Source organism: Oryctolagus cuniculus, chromosome 19 (genome assembly GCF_964237555.1).
Source record: "Oryctolagus cuniculus chromosome 19, mOryCun1.1, whole genome shotgun sequence".
In the NCBI taxonomy this organism is placed as follows: domain Eukaryota; kingdom Metazoa; phylum Chordata; class Mammalia; order Lagomorpha; family Leporidae; genus Oryctolagus; species Oryctolagus cuniculus.
In genome coordinates this window covers 37,980,110-38,007,151 of record NC_091450.1, presented here as the reverse complement: position 1 = coordinate 38,007,151, position 27,042 = coordinate 37,980,110, and the positions used below count along the sequence as shown (strand labels likewise).

The following is a 27,042-nucleotide window of genomic DNA, read 5'->3' as shown; positions in this document are numbered from 1 at the left end:
CTAACTTCTTATCATGCTGGTTCTTCCGCCTGGTGAAGTGAATAGCACAGCATGAATACTTCCTAACTCAAAGTCTTCAAAGAGAAAGGAAAAACATTCATCAAAAAATAGGACACAATTACCAGCAACAACAAGTTATAAGATGGGCCTGTACCCATACCTTTTGCTTCATCTCTATAAGCCATTACTGAATTTTCTTTATTTGACTCCTTAAATCGAACACTACTTTAAACCATCAGATGTGTGGGATGACAATTCTCCACACTTCCTTACCACACTGTAGTAAACACAAAGTAATCTATACAAAGGTAAGCACACTAGTAAATCATATTTACAGAATATTTTAACTTAAAATTGTGTCTAAAGCACAATGTTTTAAATCCAATATGCCATGTGAGGAATCTAAGGTTTTCAAGCTTGTGATACATAAGATGCATGTTAAAGATGAGTTTTCTCAAATTTACCGCTAAGCACCAACCACTGCACTTAAATTTTTCTAAATCAGTTAACCTGGAATGACAAAAAGATTCTCAGCATGTCTGTATTTGACATTTGTCCTTAAGCCTGCCATGCAAAGACTGATAGTTTCTCGACCAAGCAGTCTTTAGTATTGCAGTCCACTCATTTTGCTGGAAAACTGTCTCTATGTCATAAAAATCTAAAGAGGGAGAGGAAAGAGGGGGAGGAAACAGAAAACGAGGAGGCAGAGCAAGTGAGAAGAGAGGCATTTACTAACTAAACACAATCATCTGAGAATCTGCCTTACCTTCCCAGGAAAACATGAAAATGAAGAAATCTGGCCGACATACCCTCCTCTCAAGTGTTAAAGAGACTGTACCGGGGGCTGCCTGGGAAGCCATCAACCCCAAGGGCTCTGGTTCCTGCCTGGCAGCTCCACTTCTGACCCAGCTCACTGCCAATGACCCAGGAAAAGCAGAAGATGGTCCAGGTGTTTGGGTCCCTGCCACCCACAAGGGAAACCCAGATGAAGCTCCTGGCTTTGGCCTGGCCCAGCCAAGGCTACTGCAGCCATCTGGAAAGTGAACCAACAGTCAGAAGATAGATCGATCTGTATCCCTTTTTCTCTCTCTCCCTCCGTCCCTCTCTTTCAAATAAATGAATAAATCGTTTTCAAAAATAACGAAGCGACTACACCAAACAGCAACTAACAAATGCCCTTTGAAGGGTGAAAACTTTTGGATTACACAGAATTGCAAAGGGCTACACAATTTATGACTGTTGTAACAGTCATTTGAAGCCAGATAAAATCAAGGATTGCAGCAGTTAACCAATGCAGGCAAAGCCAGGCATAGTCTCTGACCTCCGCCTGGTTTCACTGGGACTTGCTAAATACTGTGTTGTCACACTTGGAATCAACTGGTCAGCATGAGCTATGTTGTCTGGAATCTCAGGGGATACATTTTGCAATCAAGAAGAATTTTTGGAAAAACTTTTCTCTAAAATGAAGGGAAAACTAACAACTCAGAAACCTCAACACCAATATGAAAGAACTCAAAGATTCTAGTCACTCCTTCCTGTAAATGAATATTTACAAGTTAGTAAGAACATGCTATTAATCTGTACAATGACTGAACTCAATCATGCAATTCTTTCCAAAATGGGTGATACAACAGTAGTCATCTTCAGACTGATTTGGGAGAATCCTTTAGGTAGAGAACAATAATTCTATTTAAGCATTACGATCCAATTTTGTTACCATGTTTTTGAGGAGAAATTGACTTCTTCTAACGCAACTGAAGTATGGCAATCAGTCTGTTCCACAACCCAGTCAACCTACACCCTTGTGACAGGGCAGGCTTAAGCTCACCCTGGGAAGCCAACAAACCTGGGTTACTGAAGCTCAGGAACACACTCTAGCCACTCTGCTCCAAGGGTTTTTCTATAGGAAATAAAGCAAAGTGCACATCTTCCCTCTAGGAAGACTGTTATGCAAATACAATATAAATAAATATACAACAAACCACTATTTCTGCCTACTACTTTAATCCTTTTAGCTTATTTACATGTTAGATTTTAGGATATTTTGCCTTCTGTAGAACTGATACAAAAGGAGGCATAAGATCACCATAATATGGGCAAGTCAACAGTGCTGGTGGTGATAGATAAAGTCAGACTGCACAGGGTCTGGATGACAGAGCAGGGCACAGGTGAACTTAGCATGTATCTATTTTTTTAAGATTTATTTATTTGAAAGAGGCGCAGAGAGAGACAGAGAGTCTTCTATCTGCTGCTTCACTCCCCAAATGGCCATAACAGCCAAAGCTGAGCAAATCAGAAGCTAGGAACCAGGAGCTTCTTCCAGGTCTCTCATGTGGATGCAGGGGTCCAAGCACTTGGGCCACTTTCTACTGCTTTCCCAGGCTATAGCAGAGAGCTACATTGGAAATGGAGCGGCCGGGACTCAAATTAGTGCTCACATGGGATGCTGGCACTGCAGGCGGCAGCTCTACCCGCTACACAACAGAGCCAAGACCTCAGCATATATTCTAATGCCATGACCAACAGATGACACTGATTTCAACACAAAAGCCAAAATAGAGCAAAAGAGAGCTCTTACGGCATGCTTATATTGGATAAAGTTCACCCCAAATCCAAGGTAATGGGATATTCTTTGTTTACTACAGCCTATAAAAGTTTTTGAAGTATACCTCACAAAGTCCTTATCATAATTCTATGATACAGAGTCATGTGTTTCTCTTTCCAGTACATGGAATTTTTTAAACAAGGTGTGAATTTAACTCTTGCTGATTAGTCTAACGAATATGAAGAGGTCAGGTTTTCATATTCTAGGTAGAATCTTTTTTAAGCTATGGGCTTCTGAATTTTAAAGACTATCACTCCTGCTTTGTATACAATCTTTTTTACTATTCGTTTTGCTCATATTGTAATGTACCTGTATTCCTATCAAGAAAATCCCATTTTACATGTGAAGTACACAGAGGTTAATCTCCTTTTTTAAGGTCACAGTGTAAGTCAGTTGCAAAACAGATAAATCTCAGAGCTCCCAAATCCCCATCCTCCCTAGTCCCCTGGGCTATGCTGCTTCTTCCACTGAACTAAAAATAGATGACAATACAAGATTATCATAAAAGTTTGATTCTTCCATTCATCCCTCACAAATAAAATACTGAAAAACTGATTTCGTATTCACTTTTGATAGTTCTCACTGCAATGAAGCAGCACAGACTGTAACTAACAGGCATCTTACACCTAGACAGAACAACAGATGTGTTTTCAGATCAATCAGATCAGCAGCTGTTACAAATTAAGTGAAAAGACAGATTTTATTTAAAATAAATTCTTCCATATTCTCAGATCAAGTCCACTCCTGGTCAGTCTTTATATTACAGTTTTTGGAAGCTCTTTATTATCACCACAGATACTACGGATGTGGAAGTTTCATTTGAAGGCACAGAATGTGCAGTGGTAACTGCTTTCTTAGTCTAAAAGTAGTAAAACATAGAAAGCCATGAATAAAAAAGCCAAATAAAAAAGCTCAGCAGGCAGGACCCATTCTCCATCCACCATGCCCTAACAGATAGGTGACTGGATTTCACCACTACTCCCTTTCTGCCTCGCCCCTGGGCCACACATGAAGGTAGTAGTGTTGGGCATCTAACAAATGCTGGGTCCCTAACTCAAGCTGGGAGAAATTCATTTTGTATCTTGGGATTTTAGAATCAGGTGTTAGAGACTCTCATTAGAATCTGTTTGCCATTGAAACAAGGGGATATAAAAATCACGAGCTGGAATCAAGTCCTGCAGAACCTTGTGCCCAGAAGTCTGAAGGAAGCCAGTCAGTGGCCATGTAGGGGGTGGTGAGCAAGGAGAAACACGCCTTCAGGTGACCCCAGGACCAGAGAGTCAGAGGACGCAGGGGAGAAAGCTTAGAGTGGATAGCAGAACTCCAGGCTCCGGGATAGTGCTGTGGCACAGCGGATAAAGCCACTGCCTGCAGGGCCAGCATCCCATATGGGGGCCGGCTGTAGTCCCAGTTGCTCCTCTTCCGATCCAGCTCTCTGCTATGGCTTGGGAAAGCAGTGGAAGATGGCCCAAATGCTTGGGCCCCTGAACCCACACGGGAGACCTGGAAGAAGGTCCTGGCTTTGGACCAGCTCAGCTCCAGCCTTGCGGCCATTTGGGGAGTGAACCAGCAGATCAAAGACCTCTCTCTCTGCCTCTGCCTCTCTGTAACTCTGCCTTTCAAATAAATGAATAAATCTTAAAAATAAATAAAACAAAAAAACAACTCCAGGCTCTGGTCTTTAAGGAGACCCAGCAACACAGAAAGCAAAATAGTTCCACAGCCCAAGAATCAGCATTATTTTCAGTTGGCTAGAGTGTGTTTTCATTGTTTGCTATCAAAAGAGCTTCAATTATTAAGACACAGTCCCGCCCCAATACACAAAACCGATTCACTAAGAACATCTACATGGTTAGATAAACTGAATCTAGAGTATATCAAGTCCTTATTCCCACATTTCAAACACCTAAGGAATGACTTACTAACAGGGCCCTTCTCATAAGACAGAGGTGAAGACAGATGCCACTCTTGAGCAGAGGAACGTTTACCAGCTACTGGTCCTCCTAGCCATCAGCAGTGCTGCTAGGAGAGGCTGACCTCAACATAAAGAACAGAATTCCCTATTTTCCCACCCTACGACTTGAAATGTAATATTTTACATAATTGTCTTAGGCAGGTTTTCATTATTTTAGAATACCTGAGAAGAGTTTCCTGGAAAGAGTAAGATTATTTCAGCTTAGTTTGGAGGCTCACATAGCACAGGACAGCACAGCCCCTGTTAGTCTGGTATCTGGCAGACAACTGCAGTGACAAGGAGCAGGTGAGGAGGAACCATGACAAGGTGGGCCAACAGCCAAGCCTAACACAAATAATCACCTCTCTGGGGAGAACCACCTTCCAGGCATATACTTCAGACACCATAATTAAATCAATTCTCCACCCTTAACCCACCAACCATTAACATGAGACTTTAGAATTTAAATATTTGCATGAATATGGGAGCCCTTGTTCAATTCTTAAAATAACGATTACATGCATTTTAAATAGCAGAGAAAGACACACACAGGGAGACACATATAAGAGGGGTAGGTCTTTAAAAAGTCTAGGGAAACGCCTAGGATGACAAAACTATGGATTTCAATTTTTTGCACCAAGAGAAGCTTATTCCTAATTCCATTTTCCATGAACTTTTTGAAGTACTCTCTCATATATGCAAGTTAAAATTGGTTGTTGCCATATGGACTGGGCACCAAATCACATTTTCAAACATTATTTCTACAGAAAAGTACAATCTAAGTTACATACAACAGCCAGTTTAAGATCAAAGATGAATGAACACTCCTCAAATATTTTTCTTTAAATATTTGAGACTGGCATCTTTCACCTAATATAACACCTTTGTGGTATATTAAAAAGGACCTTTTTTTTAATACCAATTTTATCACTTACTAGATCTGTGACATCAGGGAAGTTATTTAACTCAGTTTCTTTATCTCTAAATTACCTATACCACTTACCAACAAGATCTTTAGTGGAATGATATCATCAATAAACGAGAGCCATGCATAAAGCCCGGCATTTTTCAGGCACTAAAGCATGCCAGTCTTTTCCTCACGAATTGGATTTCTTTCCCAGTCTTCATCTTCCAGGTCTGGGTATTGATCCAGTCTATCTCCACATCACAGCTCTTCTCTACTCTGAACAATTTGAGATGCCCCTCAACGTTTCAAGGGCAACACTGTACCTCGGACTCAGGCTCACCCAGTTGTAACCACTGACTGGACCACTACCACCCGCCTGGCCAATATCAGTTGAGCAGAGTCATACTGAACCCAGCCTTGAAACCAAAGGCTGGGAATGTCATAACCCTACCCACCACTTTTTTTTTTTTTTTTTAAGATTTTATTTATTTCTTTGAGAGGTAGAGTCATAGAGGGAGAGAAAGAGAAAGGTATTCCAACCACTTGTTCACTCCCCACATGGCTGCAACAGCAGGAGCTGGGATGATCCAAAGCCAGGAGCTTCGTCCAGGAAGCCAAGAACTCTGGCCATTCTTCACTGCCTTCCCAGGCCACTAGCAGAGAGCTGAATCAGAGGCAGGGACTCGAACCAGCACCCACATGGGATGCCAGCACCAGAGGCTTTGCCTAGATGCAGCGCCTGCTGGGTCCCTTACCCACCACGTTTGCAGCCCCATCCTAAACCAGACATCACCACCAGCACTGCTGAGCTGTCTCCTCCACTTGACTGCAGGGATGTTCCCTTCCTTTCCTGGGTTTGTTTGTTTGTTTGTTTTTTCTGGGCTGGTCCGTCCTTCACTCTAAAGGCTGAAGACTGTTGATTCACTCCAAGTAACCACCTCATATAAGGTCAGGTGTGTCACCAGCTACCAAGCAGCTTTGAACAATAATCAGTTTTATATGCCTGCCCTGGCAACCTTAAGACAGTCGGCCAAGCTGCACAGACAAAGAATCCCTACAGGGCTACAGACCTGATTAGACATCCCAGTACATTCTATCAAAGACAGCCATTTGTAATTTACATTCCGTCAGTATTTACTTTGACAGAAGCTCTGAGAAACAGACTGTGCCTTACAATATCAAAGGGCAGAAACATTAAATAAGTTATGTTAATAGATCCCTGCCACTTTTTCAGCTCTGTGACTGCCAGCAATCATTTCAGCTTTTCAAGACCCAGTTTCTTTGTAATATACAGGAAGTGCTCAATTTGAGATGCACAAATTTTAGTTACCACAGTTAACACCTTTCCTGTAATAACCAGATTCACACATCAGTTACCATTGTACTTTAACCATGGGGAATCACATAAAATATAAATTTCTCACCAGCTTGTCAGTGCACAAAGTGCATGAATGATCCATGACCACTCGTGTCACTTCTTTTAAAACCTGTCAGTGGTGGGTCTCTGCAGGTCTCAGTCTACAGACAGAAAGCAAAAAGAGCAACAATGCTGCCTCGATGGCTCCTAGTGACAGACCCACTGGACAATGTGTGCAAAGGGGCAATCCAAAGAGGGAAATGGCTGACCGGGACGAGACCGAGCAGAAACGAAACACTAACATCCATGTGGTGTATAGAAGTAACACCGATGATGTGAATGTTAATTCCACGTGACACTGGCCAGCCACAGGGGCTTAGGGAAGGCACTACACACAAATGAGAAGGACGAGGATATCCCAGAGAAGTAACGCCAGCAAAAAAACTTCCCATTACAGGAACTCTGTAAAATAGTTCACAACATTGAAAGCACAAGGATTAACTGTAGATGCCAATTCCAATTTCAAAGGGAGCATGGAAAGTCACCAAGGCATGGAAAGATGCTTGCTCCTTGCTGTATGTCTTATGACAGGAGGAAGGCAGGCACTGGTTAAACCACTCTTGATAGGGTTTTGAATCTCAGTGCTTCTAATGCTTTACAGCAGTGTACTGAATCAATATTAGCTTGACTTTCACTTCCCTATCCATTTATAACTAAGAGTGTTGTTAATGTTTTAACAAAACCTTTTATAGGTCCTAGAAATGTTCATTTTTCTCACTGATTACCAGGATCATTCTGCACAGTTCAACTTGCTGGTCACTGCTACTGTCCTGCACTACTGTGCAAAATGAAGAGTGCCTGTGCATCCTCTGGGAGGGGCCGGTAAGAATTAGAACAGGTGATGTTCACGAAGTATCTGTTGGGAAACGAGGTTGTAAAAGCAAGCAGGGGTCAAATTCTGAAGAACTTCCACACCTTTAATGCTGAAGATTAATGATGAATCTCTTAAGTATGACAAAGGACCACTGGAGGGATGCAGAAGGCCTGGCAGGGTAAGATTCACATTTAAAAAAATTAACTGGTAATATTGCACATAACAGAATTTAGCAAAATTTGACTCAAAGAACACACAGAATTCACACGAGAGATAAAACTCTCCAAACTGAGGTCACAGTCCCCAGGATTGCTAAACTGGAATAAACTGGCCTACACCAGCTGCCATACTTCAACAAGGAGTCCAGCCCGAAGGGGTCTCCATAGACAGTGAACCACATCCTATCTTAATGTCCAAGCAGGTTGTAACCTCAACTAAGGGAAAATTCTTACAAATAAGCAACTGAGCTTCATTCTTCAGGAGAAAGACTGCCAAATTATGCTGAAATTAGGCAAATGCCAGAAGGCAGCATTGACGTAATCTCTGCGTACCAGTTCCTGTCTTTCTGGTTATAAAAATAGATCATCAGAGGCAGGCATTTGGCATGATGTTTAAGAGGCCACTTGGAATGCCCATGTGCCATACTGGAGTGCCTGGATTTGAGTCCCGGCTCTGCTTCCCATGGTAGTGTCCTGCTAACGCCTGCCCTGAGATGTAGCACGGGATAGCCCAAGTACTCAGACTCCTGCCACCCATGTGGGAGACCCAGAATGAGTTCCTGGCTCTGGCCTTGCCCAGAACTGGCTGTTACAGACTTCTAGGGAGTGACCCAGCATATGGAAGATCTTTCTCTGTATGTCTCAGTCTCCCTTTTTTTTTAACTTTGTCAAAAGAATGTTTATGATGATTATATCAATCCACAAATACTATACTGAACATTAGAACTCAACATTGAAGTTTTTAAAAGTATTTATAAAAATAATATTAACAATGCTATTACATGTTATTGTAATCAGTATTTGATAGAACCACCAAATGAAAATATTGCCACTGTTTTACATTTTTGCAAATCCCTTTGTTATCTGGCTTAAGTTCAGACAGCTGGATTCTCTTATTTGCATCTGCACTCAGTCTGTTACCACATCACAGGTCAGATCAAATGGTCCTTAGAAAACTCCCAAGGGCCGGCGCCGCGGCTCACTAGGCTAATCCTCCGCCTTGCGGCACCGGCACACCGGGTTCTAGTCCCCGTCAGAGCGCCGGATTCTGTCCCGGTTGCCCCTCTTCCAGGCCAGCTCTCTGCTGTGGCCAGGGAGTGCAGTGGAGGATGGCCCAAGTCCCTGGGCCCTGCACCCCATGGGAGACCAGGAGAAGCACCTGGCTCCTGGCTTCGGATCAGCGTGGTGCGCCGGCCGCAGCGCGCCGGCCTTGGCGGCCATTGGAGGGTGAACCAACGGCAAAGGAAGACCTTTCTCTCTGTCTCTCTCTCTCACTGTCCACTCTGCCTCGCGTTCCAGCGCTGGTGTGTTGAGTCTGCCGCTGGTGTCCCGAACTGTGGGCTCCCACGCTCTCCACGCAGGTCCGCTGTGAATCACGCGTTCCGGAAGAGTTTCTTCTGCTGTTTCCTCCCCTACTCTTCCTTGAACCTGCAGTATCTCCACTTTTATTAAACTATCTCTCCCCGGACTATCAGTGTGCTCCCTTCCTATTCCGCCATCTTGCCTCCTCCCTCTCCCTCTCTTTTCTTACAAATAAAATGAAAATAGTGAAAATTAGTTTTAAAGTTTTAAAGTAGCTCATAACTGCAGGCATTTCATGCATTTCGTACAAGACACTGCACCCCATACCAGAGTGCCTACATTCAAGTCCTATTTCCACTACCAATTCCAGATTCCTGATAATGTACAGCCAAAGAGGCAGCAGATGATGACAAGTCAAATAGTTGGGTGTCTCTCACCCACATGGGAGATCTGAACTGCGTTCCTAGCTCCGACCTTTAGACTAGCCCAGCCTCAGTTGTTGGGGGCATTTGGGAAGTCAGTCAGCAAATAGGAAATTTCTCTCTCTCTCACTCTCTGATCTTGTCTCCACCCTTACCCTTCACTCTGCACACAGCTCCCTCTCTCTCTCTCTCTGATCTCGTCTCCACCCTCACCCCTCACTCTGCACACAGCTCCCTCTCTCTCTCTCATCTCGTCTCCACCCTCACCCCTCACTCTGCACACAGCTCCCCCCCATCTTGTCTCCACCCTCACCCCTCACTCTGCACACAGCTCCCCCCCCATCTCGTCTCCACCCTCACCCCTCACTCTGCACACAGCTCCCCCCCATCTCGTCTCCACCCTCACCCCTCACTCTGCACACAGCTCCCTCTCTCTCTCTCATCTCGTCTCCACCCTCACCCCTCACTCTGCACACAGCTCCCCCCCATCTTGTCTCCACCCTCACCCCTCACTCTGCACACAGCTCCCCCCCCATCTCGTCTCCACCCTCACCCCTCACTCTGCACACAGCTCCCCCCCATCTCGTCTCCACCCTCACCCCTCACTCTGCACACAGCTCCCTCTCTCTCTCTCATCTCTTCTCCACCCTCACCCCTCACTCTGCACACAGCTCCCCCCCCATCTCGTCTCCACCCTCACCCCTCACTCTGCACACAGCTCCCTCAAAGTCCCTTTTAGTTCCTTCCAGACAGGCATCTTTCCTTCCTGCTATGCTTCAGCAAACACCCATGGAGCAACCTACACACTGTGGTTATCTACCTACTCTTTCTATTACCAGAGAAATCTCTCTTCAAGAAAAGCCAGGAGCAACTGCTTATCTCATGAAGAACCCTATCTCCCTCATTGCTATCCAAGCAACAAAACCGAATGGAATGAGGAAGAGAAAGGGACAATTGTCTGAAAACAAATTCACAATTTCATAATTCATCTGTAAATTGCCACTTACAGATTTCAAAGTTTTTTTTTATGTGAAAAACACAAGAAATTATCATTCCTTGCTATTGACCTATAGATACCCAAATGCACACTCAATCTCTTACATGAAATAGTGAGGCATTTGCACACAGCCTACACACATCTTCTCATACTTTAAATCATCTCCACATTGCTTCTAACACTTAATTCAAATTAAGTGCTATGGGGCTGGTGCTGTGGCACAGCGGGTTAACGCCCTTGCCTGAAGCACCGCTATGGGCGCCGGTTCAAGACTCAGCTACTCCGCTTCCGATCCAGCTCTCTGCTATGGCCTGAGAAAGCAGAAGATGGCCCAGGTCCTTGGGCCCCTGCACCCACGTCGGAAACCTGGAGGAGGCTCCGGGCTCCTGATCGGCACAGCTCCAGCTGTTGTGGCCAATTGTGGAGTGAACCAGTGGATGGAAGACCCCTCCCTCCCTCCCTCCCTTTCATCTCTGTGTAAATCTTTCAAATAAATAAATAAATCTTTGGGAAAAAAGTGCTATGTAAATACTGTTTTGTTTAAAGAAGAAATAGTCTGTACATGTTAGGTAAAGATATAATATTTTTGATCCACAGCTGTTCTAACCTGTGGATGTGGACTCCACAGATATGCAAGGGTTGTATTTTTTTAGCCCACCTCATTTCTAGCTTTCCATTCTAGACAGGGTCCTCATATTACCTGTTTTCTGTCTTTAGACAGATACCTCTTCATTAAAGACCAACTATCTCTGCAAGTATATTCAAGAGATAAGGGTCAGGACCTCTGTGGCATGAAGAGCTAAGCCAATGCCTGCAGCACTGGCATCCCACATGGGCACCAGCTGAGTCTTGGCTGCTCCTCTTCAGGCCCAGCTCTCTATGGCTGAGAAAGCAGCAGAAGTGGCTAGGCCCCTGCACCCACATGGGAGACCTGGAAGGAGATCCTGGCTCCTGGCTTCAGATCGCGCAGCCCCGGCCATTGCAGCCATCTGGGGTGTGAACCAGCATATGGAAGACCTTTCTCTCTCTCTCTCTGTAATTCTACTTCTCAAATAAATAAAGTCTTTTTAAAAAAAGATAAGGACCTAACTTTTTAATATATTTTTCTGACTTAAAATAAAAAAGTTTTAGTCTACAAATGATCGGTTTTTCTATCTACGTTTTTCCCTAATCAATGGTTCATTGTAAGAATTTTAAAATTAAATGTATTTCTTACATTTTTTCCCTCTCCTGCCTAAAAAGATGAATAGAGTTCTGTGTTCATTACTACTAATGGAATTTCTACTATATAAATTTGTTTTTTTTTTTTTTTTGGTTAAGTTATTTTTAGAGATTTTTGAGAGGTCTACGTGAATTCTAGAACTACCAAACAGAAGAAAAACAAATTATTTTGTTGATATTATATTTTAGTTATTCAGTTTATGCCAAAATACAGAAAATTGAGAGATGACACTTTAAATGGGTTAGCAAAGAGTTACTCAGAAATCAATCTCCCAATCATAGATTTATGCTCAGGGGGAAAAATATTCATTCAATTCTTGATTTATACCAGTAATTCATAAAAGTCTCCAACAGATAAGGGCCATAAATTTGCCTTCTGTAAAAGTGTAAATCAGTTCCACAGGAGGATGGCACTCGGCCCGTCTCTCGGAGATCACTCAACTGTGGAGTACCGCATATGGGAAAACAGAAAAGGTAATTTTTAGCTTAGTAGCTCTTACAACTTACCAAAAAAAAAAAAAAAAAAAAAAAGAAAGAAAAAGAAAAAAACCTTGACAATTTATGACTGTCAAAAATGAAAACAAAAAATTGAACATTTTTTTCCATATAGGAAATGTTATAACCACATTAATTAAATAATGGATTTAGCTAGAAATTGCTTTCATCAGCTCTTACTACCTTAAAAAATAATGGAAAAACATCACTTTGTTCTTAAATAATTTAGGTTTTATTTTTGTAGGAATTAAAGACAGTGTTTCTAGAGAAAAATTCTTAGATAACTAAATTAAATGGTGTATCAGACTATTAGCACAAAAGGAAATGATTAAATTTTATGCAGCAAGACGTAGCCTCATGAATCTCCCCTTTTTCTTCCTGCAATCATATCAAAGTCTCCCATTTGCAATGGCATAAAAGGATTTCCTGAAATAGCCCAGTAAACACAGTTCAGAAACCCCCGGTAATTGAGCATGGCATAACTAGGTTTAAATGTATAAGGATGTGTTTCCAGAAAAGATTCATCTAAACCCAGGTATTCGCCAAATAAACAAAATGCCTGCATCAGCTACTCTGTTTATCACACATCTTGGCATAAGATAATATTGCTTTACAACTCTGTTCAAAATGAGCTATAAAATAACATTCCTAAACTTAACACGTATTTGCTAAGTACCATTTGTTTACTGCTCAGAAAAAATAGTATAGAGGAAAAAGGACTTAATAGTCTTACGCTTATTATATTAGTTACAGAGATTATAATACTAGAAAGTTTTTACAAGGTTGAATTCTAATTTTTAAAGCAAGGAATGATATGGTGCCTTTCTTACCTTCTGAGCTCTGGTTTCTTAAATAGAATTTTCCTAATCCTTTCAGATATCAAAAGTAAAATTAAGTCATTTTAGACTACTGAGTTCTTTAATACATCACTACCTAGAAATATATTCCCTTTATATTCAGGATTCTCTTTGTGGGAAATAAAAATGAAAAAGTATAAAAAGCAATTGATTCTATGATTAAAACACAATCCAGGTTATTTATTGATTCACTTTTTGTTCCTGAATTTATTGTTTTATATTCTCACTGCCAAAAAAAAAAATCTTATAAAATCAAAGAAAGCTGCTTTTCTCAAGAAATCCTCTGTTGAAGATTCAGTTTCCTTGTACTGCATTTCCTGTGCTGAACCTGCTCAAAAATCTGTTCTTCTTAGGGTAGGACTCATAGAAATTAACTGCACATTTTCTTCTTTCCTAACACAGAAAACTCGGGATTTGGTTCAAAAAATGTTATTGTTTTCTACTGCTTGATAGACAACAAATGAGCTACAGTGGCTATAATACATAATGTGAATTATTGGGATCCTTTGTGCTTAAATTTCCTTATGCAAAGAGTGACAGCTCTTCCCAAGCAATTTATTCTTTTCTCTCCACATGCTGACGGAACTGTTTCCTTCAATTCCTTATTGACTGGGATTGCTCTTTAGACTTTTCCATTTAAGAATTAAGGGGAAATACTTTCAGAATTCACTTCAAAATGACTATGTCCATAATGCTAGTGAAGGTTCAGTCCCTGCTTATTTTACTTATTTACAATTCAGTACGACTGGCCTATTAAGAGCCCTGATAAAATACAGGTAAATTACAAAAGTAAGTAGCAGGCCGGCGCCGTGGCTCAATAGGCTAATCCTCCACCTTGTGGCGCCGGCACACCGGGTTCTAGTCCCGGTTGGGGCGCCGGATTCTGTCCCGGTTGCCCCTCTTCCAGGCCAGCTCTCTGCTGTGGCCAGGGAGTGCAGTGGAGGATGGCCCAGGTGCTTGGGCCCTGCACCCCATGGGAGACCAGGAAAAGCACCTGGCTCCTGGCTCCTGCCATCGGATCAGCGCGGTGCACCGGCTGCAGCGGCGGCCATTGGAGGGTGAACCAACGGCAAAGGAAGACCTTTCTCTCTCTGTCTGTCTCTCTCACTGTCCACTCTGCCTGTCAAAAAAAAAAAAAAAAAAAAAAAAAAAGTAAGTAGCACAAGGTCTTCCAATATTCAGTAAATACTATTTTTTAAATTATTTCTGAAAAAAAACACAACTTTTCTTTTGTATTTTCCTCCAGGACTGAGAATCTTTATTTGTATCATTTCCTCTCCCACATCTAGAGAGCCTCACTTCCCCCCCCCCCACTTTTCTCCCCCTCATCCCCACCCAATGCTTGTGATATCAAAGCAGGTTTTTCAATCAATTAGAGATGCATGTGAACTCAAGAGCTACAAAATAATTTATTTAACTGTTTAAAAGGAAATCCAGTACTAAGAAAAGTTGCTTGTATTCTACAGTCTTTTTCTTTCCAATTAATTCACTATGTCTTAAAAATCTACTAACATTGATTTACATTCAACTAAGTTTCCATGATTGTATATAAAGCATTAGTGTTTTCCTATTATTGAGTTTTTTCACCTTTTTTTCAGTTCTTGACCACTGCTTTATGTTTTTTTTATTTTTTCTCAAAAAAATTCATAGAACAATAGCATATCTGAAAACACTGATCCTTCAACTACCTTTACATAACCATAAGCACAGAACTTTGGAGCTGCCTGATTCTCTTCCAGCTGAAAATAACATGTTTGATAATAATTAAGAGTTCTCTCTTTATTTCTCTCTCTCTCTCTTTTTTTTTTTTTTTTTTTTTTTTTTTTTTTTTTTGACAGGCAGAGTGGACAGTGAGAGAGAAAGGTCTTCCTTTTCCGTTGGTTCACCCCCCAATGGCCGCCGCGGCCGGTGCACCGCGCTGATCCGAAGCCAGGAGCCAGGTGCTTCTCCTGGTCTCCCATGTAGGTGCAGGGCCCAAGCACTTGGGCCATCCTCCACTGTACTCCCGGGCCACAGCAGAGAGCTGGACTGGAAGAGGAGCAACCGGGACAGAATCCGGCACCCCAACCGGGACTAGAACCCGGTGTGCTGGCGCGGCAGGCGGAAGATTAGCCTAGTGAGCTGCAGTGCCGGCCAAGAATTTTCTCTTTATTTTGAAACTGAGAAATCTCTCTATATAAACAAGGGTATTTGATGAAAAAATGGAATTAAAATGTAGGTTTATGTTGGTGTAAAAAATGTTAATACAATGTTTTTCATAATATACATTTTCTGTGAACTTTCTGAAGGCCCCATTATATGCCTTTTGCTGGTGGTGATGGACCTTATGTCTTTTTTTCTCTTAATATGTATTTATTTATTTGTAAGGCAGAGTTACAGAGAGGCAAAGGCAGAGAAAGAGAGGTCTTCCATCCACTGGTTCACTCCCCATTTGGCTGCAACAGCCGGAGCTGCGCTGATCCAAAGCCAGGAGCCAGGAGCCAGGAGCTTCTTCCAGGTCTCCCACACAGGTGCAAGGGCCCAAGCACTTGGACCATCTTCCATCACTTTCCCAGGACATAGCACAGAGCTACATCAGAAGTGGAGCAGCTGAGACTTGAATGGGCACCCATATGGGATGCTGCCACCGGTGGCTTTACCAGTTACGCCATACTGCCAGCTCCCTATCTTCTAATTCACTACCTGATAATGCTCTAACTCAACTCAAGATGTATTTACATCTCCAAAAGTCCCCTTCCACATCCAAATTACTCCTTTCTGATATTAGCCTCTTATTTTATATACTTTACACATGGCAAGCTTGATTAAAAATTTAACTGCCAGGTCTCAGCTTACACATCATTCCTGAAGTATCCAATGTGGCTATGCCATAAACTAGGGGAGCTGTCTCCAACTACAAAGCAGCTGGTGGACTCCATAGGTGAGGCTCCATCACCTTGGGAAGTGAAGTTGACTGAACAATCTTTCCAGGGCTGGTGTCGCAGTGTAGAGAGTTAAGCCAGGGTCTACAGCACCAGCATCTGACCCGGGCACCAGATCAAGTGCCGGCTGCTTCACGTGCAATCCAGCTCCCTGCTAATGTGCCTGGGAGACTAGTGGAAGATGGCCCAGGTCCCTGTGCCCCTGCACTCAAGCGGGAGACCCAGAAAAAGCTCCTGGCTCCAGCCTGACCTATCCCTGTTGCTGAGGCTGTTTGTGGAATGAACCTGCGGATGGGAGATCTCTGTCTCTCCTTCTAACTCTTTCAAATAAATAAATAAATCTTGAAAAAAATATTTTCCCTTTTTCTAAAAGAGTCCCAAATACCCAGAAAGTAGCTCTGCTGTTTGAGATTGACAGAGTAATCTTTAAATGAATCTTTTCATTAACAGCCACTGTCAAGTCCACAAAGTCCCAATTAAGAGCTGACAGAAAATTCCCTCATTGCCTAGAGACCCTTTAGTTGTCAATGCTCATGAAATGTAGCAAATATCCATTCTGCATCAATTTCATTTCAACCCATAATCAGGTTTTTCAAACCTGAAAACATCAAAATGAGTATCAATAATCTCAAATTCTTATTCATAGAATATTTAAGCCAAGAGTTTTTCTGTTAGAAAGGAGCAATATATAAAATGCAGTTTCAAAATCTATGGTGCTTGTAAACAGCACACGTATTTAGCGACACTGATATCTAGATATGAGTTGGGAGAGTGAAAAACCAGATCTGTTGTGAAAGGATCCTAATAAAGAGCTCTCCTTTACCTTCCCTCCTGCAGAAAGCACTAAAGCCACAAAACAGCAAAACAACGCAGGAACTGCATGATTTAAAAGGAAGCATTCCAGGGATGTGGTGAATTCCTCCAAAAAGATTCTCTTTATGTTAAAAGAAATATACTGACACAACATTCACTTTCTCTAAAACAACAACTTGCTGTAACTCTTCTCACCAAGCTCTGTAACACACACAGTAAACTGCAAAATCAAAAGAAATTTTCCCCCTTAGCTCTCCTCCCCCAAATATAAGCAAGGCATTAGAGCTATGATAAAGCAGACAGAGGATATAAAATGGGCAGGAGGAGTTCATTAGCACCTAGGTACTTAAACATCTCTTCTATGTACAGTAAAAGGATTACTGCTCTGAGAGAAAAATTAATGAGAAAGGAAAAATGCAAAATGAAGATCATAGGGTGTTAAAAACATCTTAGTTGTGAAAGTCTCTTCCCTGCTGCCGGCAATCCATCAAACTGTGCAAAATAAATGCTATTTCATCTAACCTTTTCAAGTCATTTAGGTTAAACAATACTTTCAAAATCCTCAAGCCAAAAAAATGTGAAATTTTCAAAGTTAATATGACAATACTGTTAATCCTGCTATAATATTACCAACACTTTTAAATGTAAAGGATATCAAATTGAACATTAAATAGCATTTTATTTTCACTCTAGGGCATTCTTTTCTTTGCACATAACTATGTCAGGCTCTCCAATATGCCACTAACAAGGTTTATGCACAAGAGAAAGACTTCAAAAACTCAAAGATCTGGTAGTACATTTCGCAATCATAGAGGCTGGATGTGGTTCTTATCATTACCTTCTTCTGAGTCACTGCTACATCTCTTGACAGATTTGCATATTTTCCAAATTCACTTATTTATCTTTGCTTTTCCACATTTTGCCCTTTTGATTGTGGAACTTCTTGGCAGAGATTAATACCACGCCACAGCAAGCTTAGTTTTGTTCTTTAGGGAAAGCTGTTAATTCTCTTTTAATAGCATAGTGTATTTCTTGAACATGGGGCACCTTAGCAGTTAATCCATACACAGGTAGTTATCCACTTAAAAGCACATTATGCTCTAAAAGTGTGTGTGGGGGTCAGCTGCTGGAACCAGGAACACATTCCCCGACATGATCACTGGTATGAAGGACAACAGGGACATCTGACCAGCATTCAAAACTTAACTCCAATAGAGCTCCTGCTACAGAAGAACCCCAAGAACAGATTATGGTGTCTAGAAAGCCTGGGACTTTCCAAAACAGTCATGCCCCGGTGGAGCTACCTCATTGGAAAGAGTACACAGCTTATGTGTCTGTGATGCTTCCCTAGACACTCACACTGGAGGCAAAGAAGGACCAGAGCTCCAGTGCCAGAGACAGAAACTCAGGCAAGAAGGTGAAAACAGAGAAGGGGATGGCAGTCAATCCTAAGCACTGCCTTTATTGTCCAGTGTCCACAGAAGTGCAATCCGGCCCAAGATCCCCTGAGGACAGGGATCCTGAGGCCATGATGCCTGGATTCTAATGCCAATCTGGACACCTTGGGCAACATACTTATGTACTACAAACCTCAGTTTCCTGATCTGTGAAAGTTATGAGGTACCTTACTCACAGAATCTGCTTTGAGGAATAAATGAGTAAATACATATATAAAGTGCTTAGGACAGTTAACTTACACAACATGTTGTATCTGCAATTATTGTTAATTATCCTAAGTAGTACATCCTGGACTGTGTGTAGCACTGCCCACAGTACCTCCCACATTACACCCTGGTAGGTCTGGACAACAAAGGTCTTCAAAAGCCACACCCATCACATAAGGATTTCCAACATCTGTGAAGATTATGGTTGTATTTCAAGTCCTGGTGAGCAGAGAGATGAAAGAATACATTTCTGGATGCCACTGGTCTTTTTTTTTTTTTTTTTTTTTTTTCATTTTAAGATTGTCCTTTTGGCTCAGAGATAAACAGAGATCAGAACCATCTGGGTTTCTCTTTGCTTTTTTGGAGCACAATGCCCTGAACAGGCTGCAATTATTTGGACTGCAATGGAAATTCCGTTCTTTCCTCTACCCATTGAGAAAACAAGTACCACGGCCAGATTTACCCTTTATCCTATAGTGGAAATCTGGTGAAATCTGACAGTGTCTACTAAATTAGTAAAACTTAAGAAAAGTTGCTACAGAGTTGTAGACAGAGTAATTAAGTCTTGCCTTTTAATATAATATATTGTACAACCTCGCTTCTGCCTCAACATTCTATTCAAACTACTGAAATATTCAGTAATTTCCACTTGCCAGATCCAATAGGCACCTTGCAGACCGTGACTTGCCCTGTCTCAGCAGGGTAAGTCCCTGTCTGCACTACTGTTTATGCACTCAACAAATTCTCTATGAAGCACCAAACACGTGCCGGGCACTGTCCTGAACACTGGGAATACAAGATGAAGAATGTTAAGAAAGTGAGAAAGGCAACAAAAATAAAGTACTGTTTGATTACATATGAGAAATGTCACAAAAGGGAACTAGAGAGGCAGTTAGTTGTATACTTAGGGTATATTTGCATTAGAGAACTAAAAAAGCAAAAAATCAAACCTAGCCTAGAGTGTCAGAGAAGGTAATATTTTCAAATAAGTTTGAAGAATCAGAACTTGAGTGGAAAAAGGGGCAAGCAGGGTTTCCACAGAAAACAGCACACAGAAGGGACATGGAGGAAAGAAATCTCGGGAAAGGGAAAGCGGGTAAGGCCAGGAAAGAAAGGAGATGGTGTCAGGGGAAGGGCTGGGGGTGGCAGGGCCCAGACTGTACCTAATTCTCCTCTTTCTCTAGTTTTATCCACTAGAAAGAACTACAACCTTTGTCTCAAGATGAATGGCCTACTTGTGCCACCTTTCTTGGTTCTAACCAACTGAGCATAACCACAAATAACTGACATAGGAGGGTTAAAATATGAGTTTGATTAAAGCTTTGGCAAACTATACAACTGACAAAGGATTAATAACTGGAATATATAAAGAGATCAAGAACTCCACAACAACAAAACAAACAACCCAATTAAGAAATGGACAAGGTCTTAAACTGGCATTCTTCAAGAGAGGAAATCCAAATGGCCAACAGACACATGAAAAAAGTGCTCAGGATCACTAGCCATCAGAGAAATGCAAATCAAAACCATAAAGAGATTTCACCTCAACCCCATTAGAATGACTTTCATACAGAAATCAACAAACAACAAATGCTGGTGAGGATGTAGGGCAAAATGTACCCTAATCCACTGTTGGTGGGAATGTAAACTGGTAAAGCCACTATGGAAGACGGTATGGATATTCCTCAGAAATCTGAATATAGACCCACAATATGATGCAATCATCCTGCTCCTGGGAATTTAGCCAAGGAAAATGAAATCAACATATGAAAGTTATTTTTACCCCCATGTTCACTGCAGCTCAGTTCACAACAGCTAAGATATGGATCAACCCAAATGCCCGTCAACTGAAGACTGGATAAAGAAATTATGGGATATGTACACCATGGAATACTACACAGCAGTAAAAAAAATTAAAGAACAAAATACAGACATTTGCAACAATATGGATGAAACTGGAAAACATCATACTTAGTGAAATAAGCAGTCCCAAAGGGACAAAAACCATGTGTTCTCCCTGACCTCCGATAACTTAATAGAGCACCTAAAAGACAATTTGTAGAAGTGAAACTGATACTTTGATAAGCAATGACTTTGAACAACCCTTGTCTTGAGTGTTGAAGAACAGGGTTTTTTTTTCCATACTATTTGTTGAACTCTTTTTTTTTATTTAGTAAATATAAATTTCCAAAGTACAGTTTATGGATTACAGTGGCTTTCCCCACCACATAATTTCCCTCCCACTTGCACCCCTCCCATCTCCCACTCCCTCTCCCATTCCATTCACATCAAGATTCATTTTAAATTATCTTTATATACAGAAGATCAGTTTAGCATATATTAAGTAAAGATTTCATCAGTTTGCACCCACACAGAAACACGAAGTGTAAAATACTGTTTCAGTACTAGTTATAGCATTACTTCACATTGAACAACACATTAAGGACAGATCCCACATGAGAAGTAAGTACACAGTGACTCCTGTTGTTGACTTAACAATTTGACACGCTTGTTTATGGTGTCAGTAATCACCCGAGGCTCTAGTCATGAGTTGCTAAGGCTATGGAAGCCTTTTGAGTTCGCCAACTTCGATCTTATTCCAACAGGGTCATAGTCAAAGTGGAAGTTCTCTCCTCCCTTCAGAGAAAGGTACCTCCTCCTTTGATGGCCCCGTTCTTTCCACTGGGATCTCACTCTCACTCGCAGAGATCTTTCATTTAGTTTTTTTTTTTTTTTTTTTTTTTTTCCCCAGAGTATCTTGGCTTTCCATGCCTAAAATACTCTCATGGGCTCTTCAGCCATATCCAAATGCCTGAAGGGCTGATTCTGAGGCCAGAGTACTGTTTAGGACATCTGCCATTCTATGAGTCTGCTGTGTATCCCGCTTCCATGATGGATCATTCTCTCCCTTTTTGATTCTATCAGTTAGTATTTTTTTTTTTTTTGACAGGCAGAGTGGACAGTGAGAGAGAGAGACAGAGAGAAAGGTCTTCCTTTGCCGTTGGTTCACCCTCCAATGGCCGCCGCGGCCGGCGCGCTGCAGCCAGCGCACCGCGCTGATCCGATGGCAGGAGCCAGGTACTTTTCCTGGTCTCCCATGGGGTGCAGGGCCCAAGCACCTGGGCCATCCTCCACTGCACTCCCTGGCCACAGCAGAGGGCTGGCCTGGAAGAGGGGCAACCGGGACAGAATCCGGCACCCCGACCGGGACTAGAACCCGGTGTGCCGGCGCCGCTAGGCGGAGGATTAGCCTAGTGAGCCGCGGCGCCGGCTATCTATCAGTTAGTATTAGCAGACACTAGTCTTGTTTGTGTGATCCCTTTGACTCTTAGACCTATCAGTGTGATCAACTGTGAACTGAAATTGATCACGTGGACTAGTGAGATGGCATTGGTACATGCCACCTTGATGGGATTGTACTGGAATCCCCTGGCACGTTTCTAACTCCACCATTTGGGGCAAGTCCGACTGAGCATGTCCCAAATTGTACCTCTCCTCCCTCTCTTATTCCCACTCTTATATTTAACAGAGATCACTTTTTAGTTAAAATGTAAACACCTAAGAATAATTGTGTGTTAATTACAGAGTTCAACCAATAGTACTAGAACACACACAAAAAAATACTAAAAGGGATAAAGTATTACATTGTACATCAACAGTCAGGACAAGAGCTGATCAAGTCACTGTTTCTCACAGTGTCCATTTCACTTCAACAGGTTTCCCCTTTGGTGCTCAGTTAATTGTTGCCAATCAGGGAGAACATACGATATTTGTCCCTTTGGGACTGGCTTAATTCACTCAGCATGATGTTTTCCAGATTCCTCCATCTTGTTGCAAATGACCGGGTTTCGTTGTTTTTGACTGCTGTATAGTATTCTATAGAGTACATGTCCCATAATTTCTTTATCCAGTCTACTGTTGATGGGCATTTGGGTTGGTTCCAGGTCTTAGCTATTGTGAATTGAGCTGCATTAAACATTAATGTGCAGACAGCTTTCGTGTTTGCCAATTTAATTTCCTTTGGGTAAATTCCAAGGAGTGGGATGGCTGGGTCGAACGGTAGGGTTATATTCAGGTTTCTGAGCAATCTCCAGACTGACTTCCATAGTGGCTTAACCAGTTTGCATTCCCACCAACAGTGGGTTAGTGTCCCTGAACTCTTAACATAGAGTTAATCATATATGTAGAAAGTTTTTTGAAAATAGATCTTAGTAAATAAAAACTAAGGGTGGGAATAAGAGAGGGAAGAAGAAGCAGGGAGAGTGTGGGTGGGAGAGCGGATATGGAGGGAAGAATCACCCTGTTCCTAAAGTGGTAATCATGAAATATGAAGCTTATAACTCTAAAGCTGAATAGTTCTGCATACATTCCTACAAACTTGCTTCTAAGGGTACAGTTTAAAAATCGCCACGGGGGCGCCCAATCCCCATAAGCGGGGTGGTACAAAACACCATTTTAAATGTTAAAGTGATCAAAGGGATAGGACTAAGCATTAAAGTGATCATATAGATAGGATTAAGTGTTAAAGGGATCATACAAATAGATCATACAAATTCTCACCTCTGAATCAGCTCCTAAGGCATTCTGGTCTTGCTGAAAATCCCACAAGAACATTTCAGGAATGGAAAGCCAAGACACTGTGGCATAAAGTGTCCTACAAGAAGGTTCTCTGTGGGTGAAACCCCAGGAAAAGAAGTGGTCATCAAAGAAGGATGTACTTTTCTACGAAGGGAGGAGAGAACTTCTACTTTGCTTATGACATTGTCTAATTTTTTAAGTAGTTTGTGGACTCAAAAGGCTCCCGTAGCCTAGGCAGCTCATGTCAAGAGCCTCGGGTAATCACTGTTAATCGTTAATTTAACAACAGGAATCACTAAGATTGTTAATTGTTAAATTAACAGGAATCACTGTGCACTAACTTCCCATGTAGGACCTCTGTCCTCAAAGAGTTGTATCATGAGAGTGAATATTAAAGCTTGTTGTCAACGATATACTTCATATTAGTGTAAGACGTTCTTATGCCTCAGAAGTTTTAGATAAGCCTAAGTGCCCAGCTCCATTGCCTGTTTCCTTAGGTGCTTCTCCAATTAATGATAAAAATTGTTCTCAAAGAAAAAAAAGTATATTACTGCAAAGATTAAAAGACAAATAAGAAAGGAAGTGGGAGGGAGGAAGGGAGGATGTGGTGGGAAGTATCAGTATGTACCTAAAACTATGTATGAGATACATGAAATTTGTTCCAGTTATATAAATAAAAATTCAAATAAAAAGAAAGAAAAGCAGGGGCCAGTGCTGTGGCACAACGAGTTAACACCCTGGCCTGAAGCACCAGCAACCCATATGGGTGCCAGTTCAAGACCCAGCTGCTCCATTTCACATCCAGCTCTCTGCTGTGGCCTGGGAAAGCAGTAGAAGATGGCCCAAGTCCTTGGGCCCCTGCACCCACGTGGCAGACCTGGAAGAAGCTCCTGGCTCCTGGCTTTGGATCAGCGCAGCTCCGGCTGTTGTGGCCAATTGGGGAGTGAACCAGTGGATGGTTCATTCTCTCTCTCTCTCTCTCTGCCTCTCCTCTCTCTGTGTAACTCTGACTTTCAAATAAATAAATTAAATAAATCTTCAAAAAAAATAAAAGCTTGGGAGCACACATTAGCCTCAAAAGCTCTGGTAAACAATGCTGGAGAACGCAGCTTAGGCCTCCAAACATAACGATGGCCAAGTTCACAGAGCAAGCCTGGGTGATTGCCCACCCAGGGCCAGGCTACGACACTGAAACAGGATTAGTATGAATTAGGTGAGGCCTGGCCAGGCACACACTTACCTGTCCACTTACTGCCTGAAGACTGCAGGCAGGCAGGCAGGCAGAGGACAGCTGGCAACTTTCTTACTACCAATGAGGCACACAGAGAAATAAAGAACACAGAGGAGCTGCGTGGAAATACAGCGACTTCACTCATCTTAACGTCAAGCTTTGAAATTTACAATTTGCCATTCTTTCTCCCATGGGAGCAAATTTATAGACAGGAGGGAGGGCCCAATGAAGGAGCAGAGTTCTCCACTACAGAAACAAAAAATCTCAACACTATACCAAGAGGCAAACATTTCAGGAATACTACCTCCCAAGTCTGATCACAGACATCTTTCTTTCTACAACTACCTGTCTAAGCTGTGTAATTTGAAACTTGATACAACAAAGCCATAAAGATTTATATGATCCGTAATCATTACCTTGACAATGAAGATAAAATCTGAGAAATCATAAAATACTCTTTCCTTTAAAGGAGACAGCAGTGACTTTTGCGGCAACGACATCTTTTATCCTGCTTATTTGCACACACCATCTGCTTTATTAGCATGTTGTGTCACTCAGAAACGCTCTTGTAATTGCAGGCCTCATACTATGACAATACGAACAGAATCTGAAGGCATGAACTACAGACAATGAGCAGAAAGGGGACGAATAACTTACTCACGTGTCAGCCTCACCTTCTCTTGTTTCCCAAATTTAAGTGGCCTAAGCATTCATTCAGTTAGACATTCAAAAACATGTTTTCATTTATATGATAAACAATGGAGACCAAACACTGAATAAAGCATTGCTAAACAGTTTTTTTTTTAAATATTTATTTATTTATTTGATAGGTAGAGTTACAGACAGAGGGAGAAAAGAGAGAGAGAGAAGTCTTCCATCCACTGGTTCTCCCCACAAATGGCCACAACAGCTCGAACACAGCCGACCCAAAGCCAGGAGCTTCTTCCAGGTATCCCACGTGGGTGCAGGGCCCAAGCATTTGGGCCATTTTCCACTGCTTTCTCAGGCCATTAACAGAGAACTGGATTAGAAGTGGAGCAGTCACGACTTGAACTGGCACCCATATGGGATGCCGGCACTACAGGCAGAGGCCTAACCTACCACACCTCAGCACCAGCCCCAAGAAATATATACAGCCTTATCTCAAAGTAATTTGCAAATTTATTTTAAGGAGGAATAACAGGGATTTTCAAGCTCAGGAGTAGGGATGCACAACAATTACTGTCACAGACTGGTGGGTGCCCTACATCCCTCGTTTACCCTTATGCGTGGGTATATAAATATGAGCTCACAGCCATAAGGAATATATGCATAGTATTACTTCATGGTTTTCTTAACATAAAGGTGATCCTGAAACTCATTTTTTCACTTATAATTACTTATGGTTTTATACCTACCCATTGAGATTACATATATTTAGATTTAACTACTACACACACAGCTACAATAGTCTTCCATAATATAAGCAGTATGACTTTTACTTCTCCCGACAGATATTTAAATTTCCAGTTCTGCCCTATTTTAAACTGTACCAATAAACCTCATTTTTGTGTATTTTTGTAACACATGCAGGTTTTACTCTAGCTGATCTAATCTTTTGGACTTTGTTTCCTTTCTTAGTCTGTTATTGTGAGGAATACAAGAATGTAAATCACTTTTAAATGGTGAAGTTCTACATAATCTCAAAAAATAACTAAAGGTAGCAGAAATTCCACTCCTACATATAAGAGGAGTGATCAAAAAGTTCACGGAAAATGTGTAACAACAAACTATGAATGGATTTCAATTTTTTGCACCAAAATAAACTTGTCTTTTAATTACATCTTTCCATTAACTTTTTAAAGTGCACCCATATACTCCAGAGCAATGGAAATGGCTAGTGGTTATGGTTGTACAACCTTATAGACACACTTAAAAAAAAGAAACAGGCTAGTGCCATGGCTCAATAGGCTAATCCTCTGCCTGCAGCGCTGGCACCCCGGGTTCTAGTCCCGGTCAGGGTGCCGGTTCTGTCCCGGTTGCTCCTCTTCCAGGCCAGCTCTCTGCTGTGGCCCGGGAGTGCAGTGGAGGATGGCCCAAGTGCTTGGGCCCTGCACCCGCATGGGAGACCAGGAGAAGCACCTGGCTCCTGGCTTCGGATTGGCATAGCGTGCCAGCCGGTGGCCATAGTGGCCACTTGGGGGGTGAACCAACGGAAAAAGGAAGACCTTTCTCTCTGTCTCTCTCTCACTGTCTAACTCTGCCTGTTAAAAAATAAAAAAACAGAATCACTGAATCATGCAGTTCAAAATGGTAAATTCATGGTATGTGAATTACACCACAAAACAGTTTCACAAAAATATAAGGTATTACTTTCTCAGATCCATAAATCTGCAAACTTCAATCATTTTTATGAAGAAGGAAAAATCTACAGATATACATTTATGCAGAAGAAAAATTTGTAAAATAAGAAACATTCTGCAGACTCTGGAGCCTTCCCATTATACCTGGGTGATATTTCCACCGAGCTAGGACTCAACAGTGCCACAGTGCAGGGCAGGGTCCGAGTGCCCCGACTCCAAACCCAGCACTGCCCCCTCCCCCACTCCCTGGGGAAAAGCCAAGCATGTACCTCCACTGGCATTCT

The 27,042-nt window shown here is 42.0% G+C and overlaps 1 protein-coding gene across 3 annotated transcripts in view; it reads right to left on the bottom strand.

The window, feature by feature from the left end:
* Positions 1 to 27,042, bottom strand: part of SDK1 (sidekick cell adhesion molecule 1) — a 980,492-nt gene that overhangs the window by 809,281 nt on the left and 144,169 nt on the right. Inside the window, exon 1 of one of the 3 annotated variants that reach the window (XM_070064290.1) lies at positions 767 to 2,187. The exons of the other annotated variants lie outside the window; for them this stretch is intronic. Coding sequence (XP_069920391.1) covers positions 767 to 860 — 94 coding nt within the window. The 5' untranslated portion in view covers positions 861 to 2,187. Of the gene's footprint in view, positions 1 to 766; positions 2,188 to 27,042 lie in introns of those variants that run through there. 3 annotated transcript variants of the gene reach the window in all.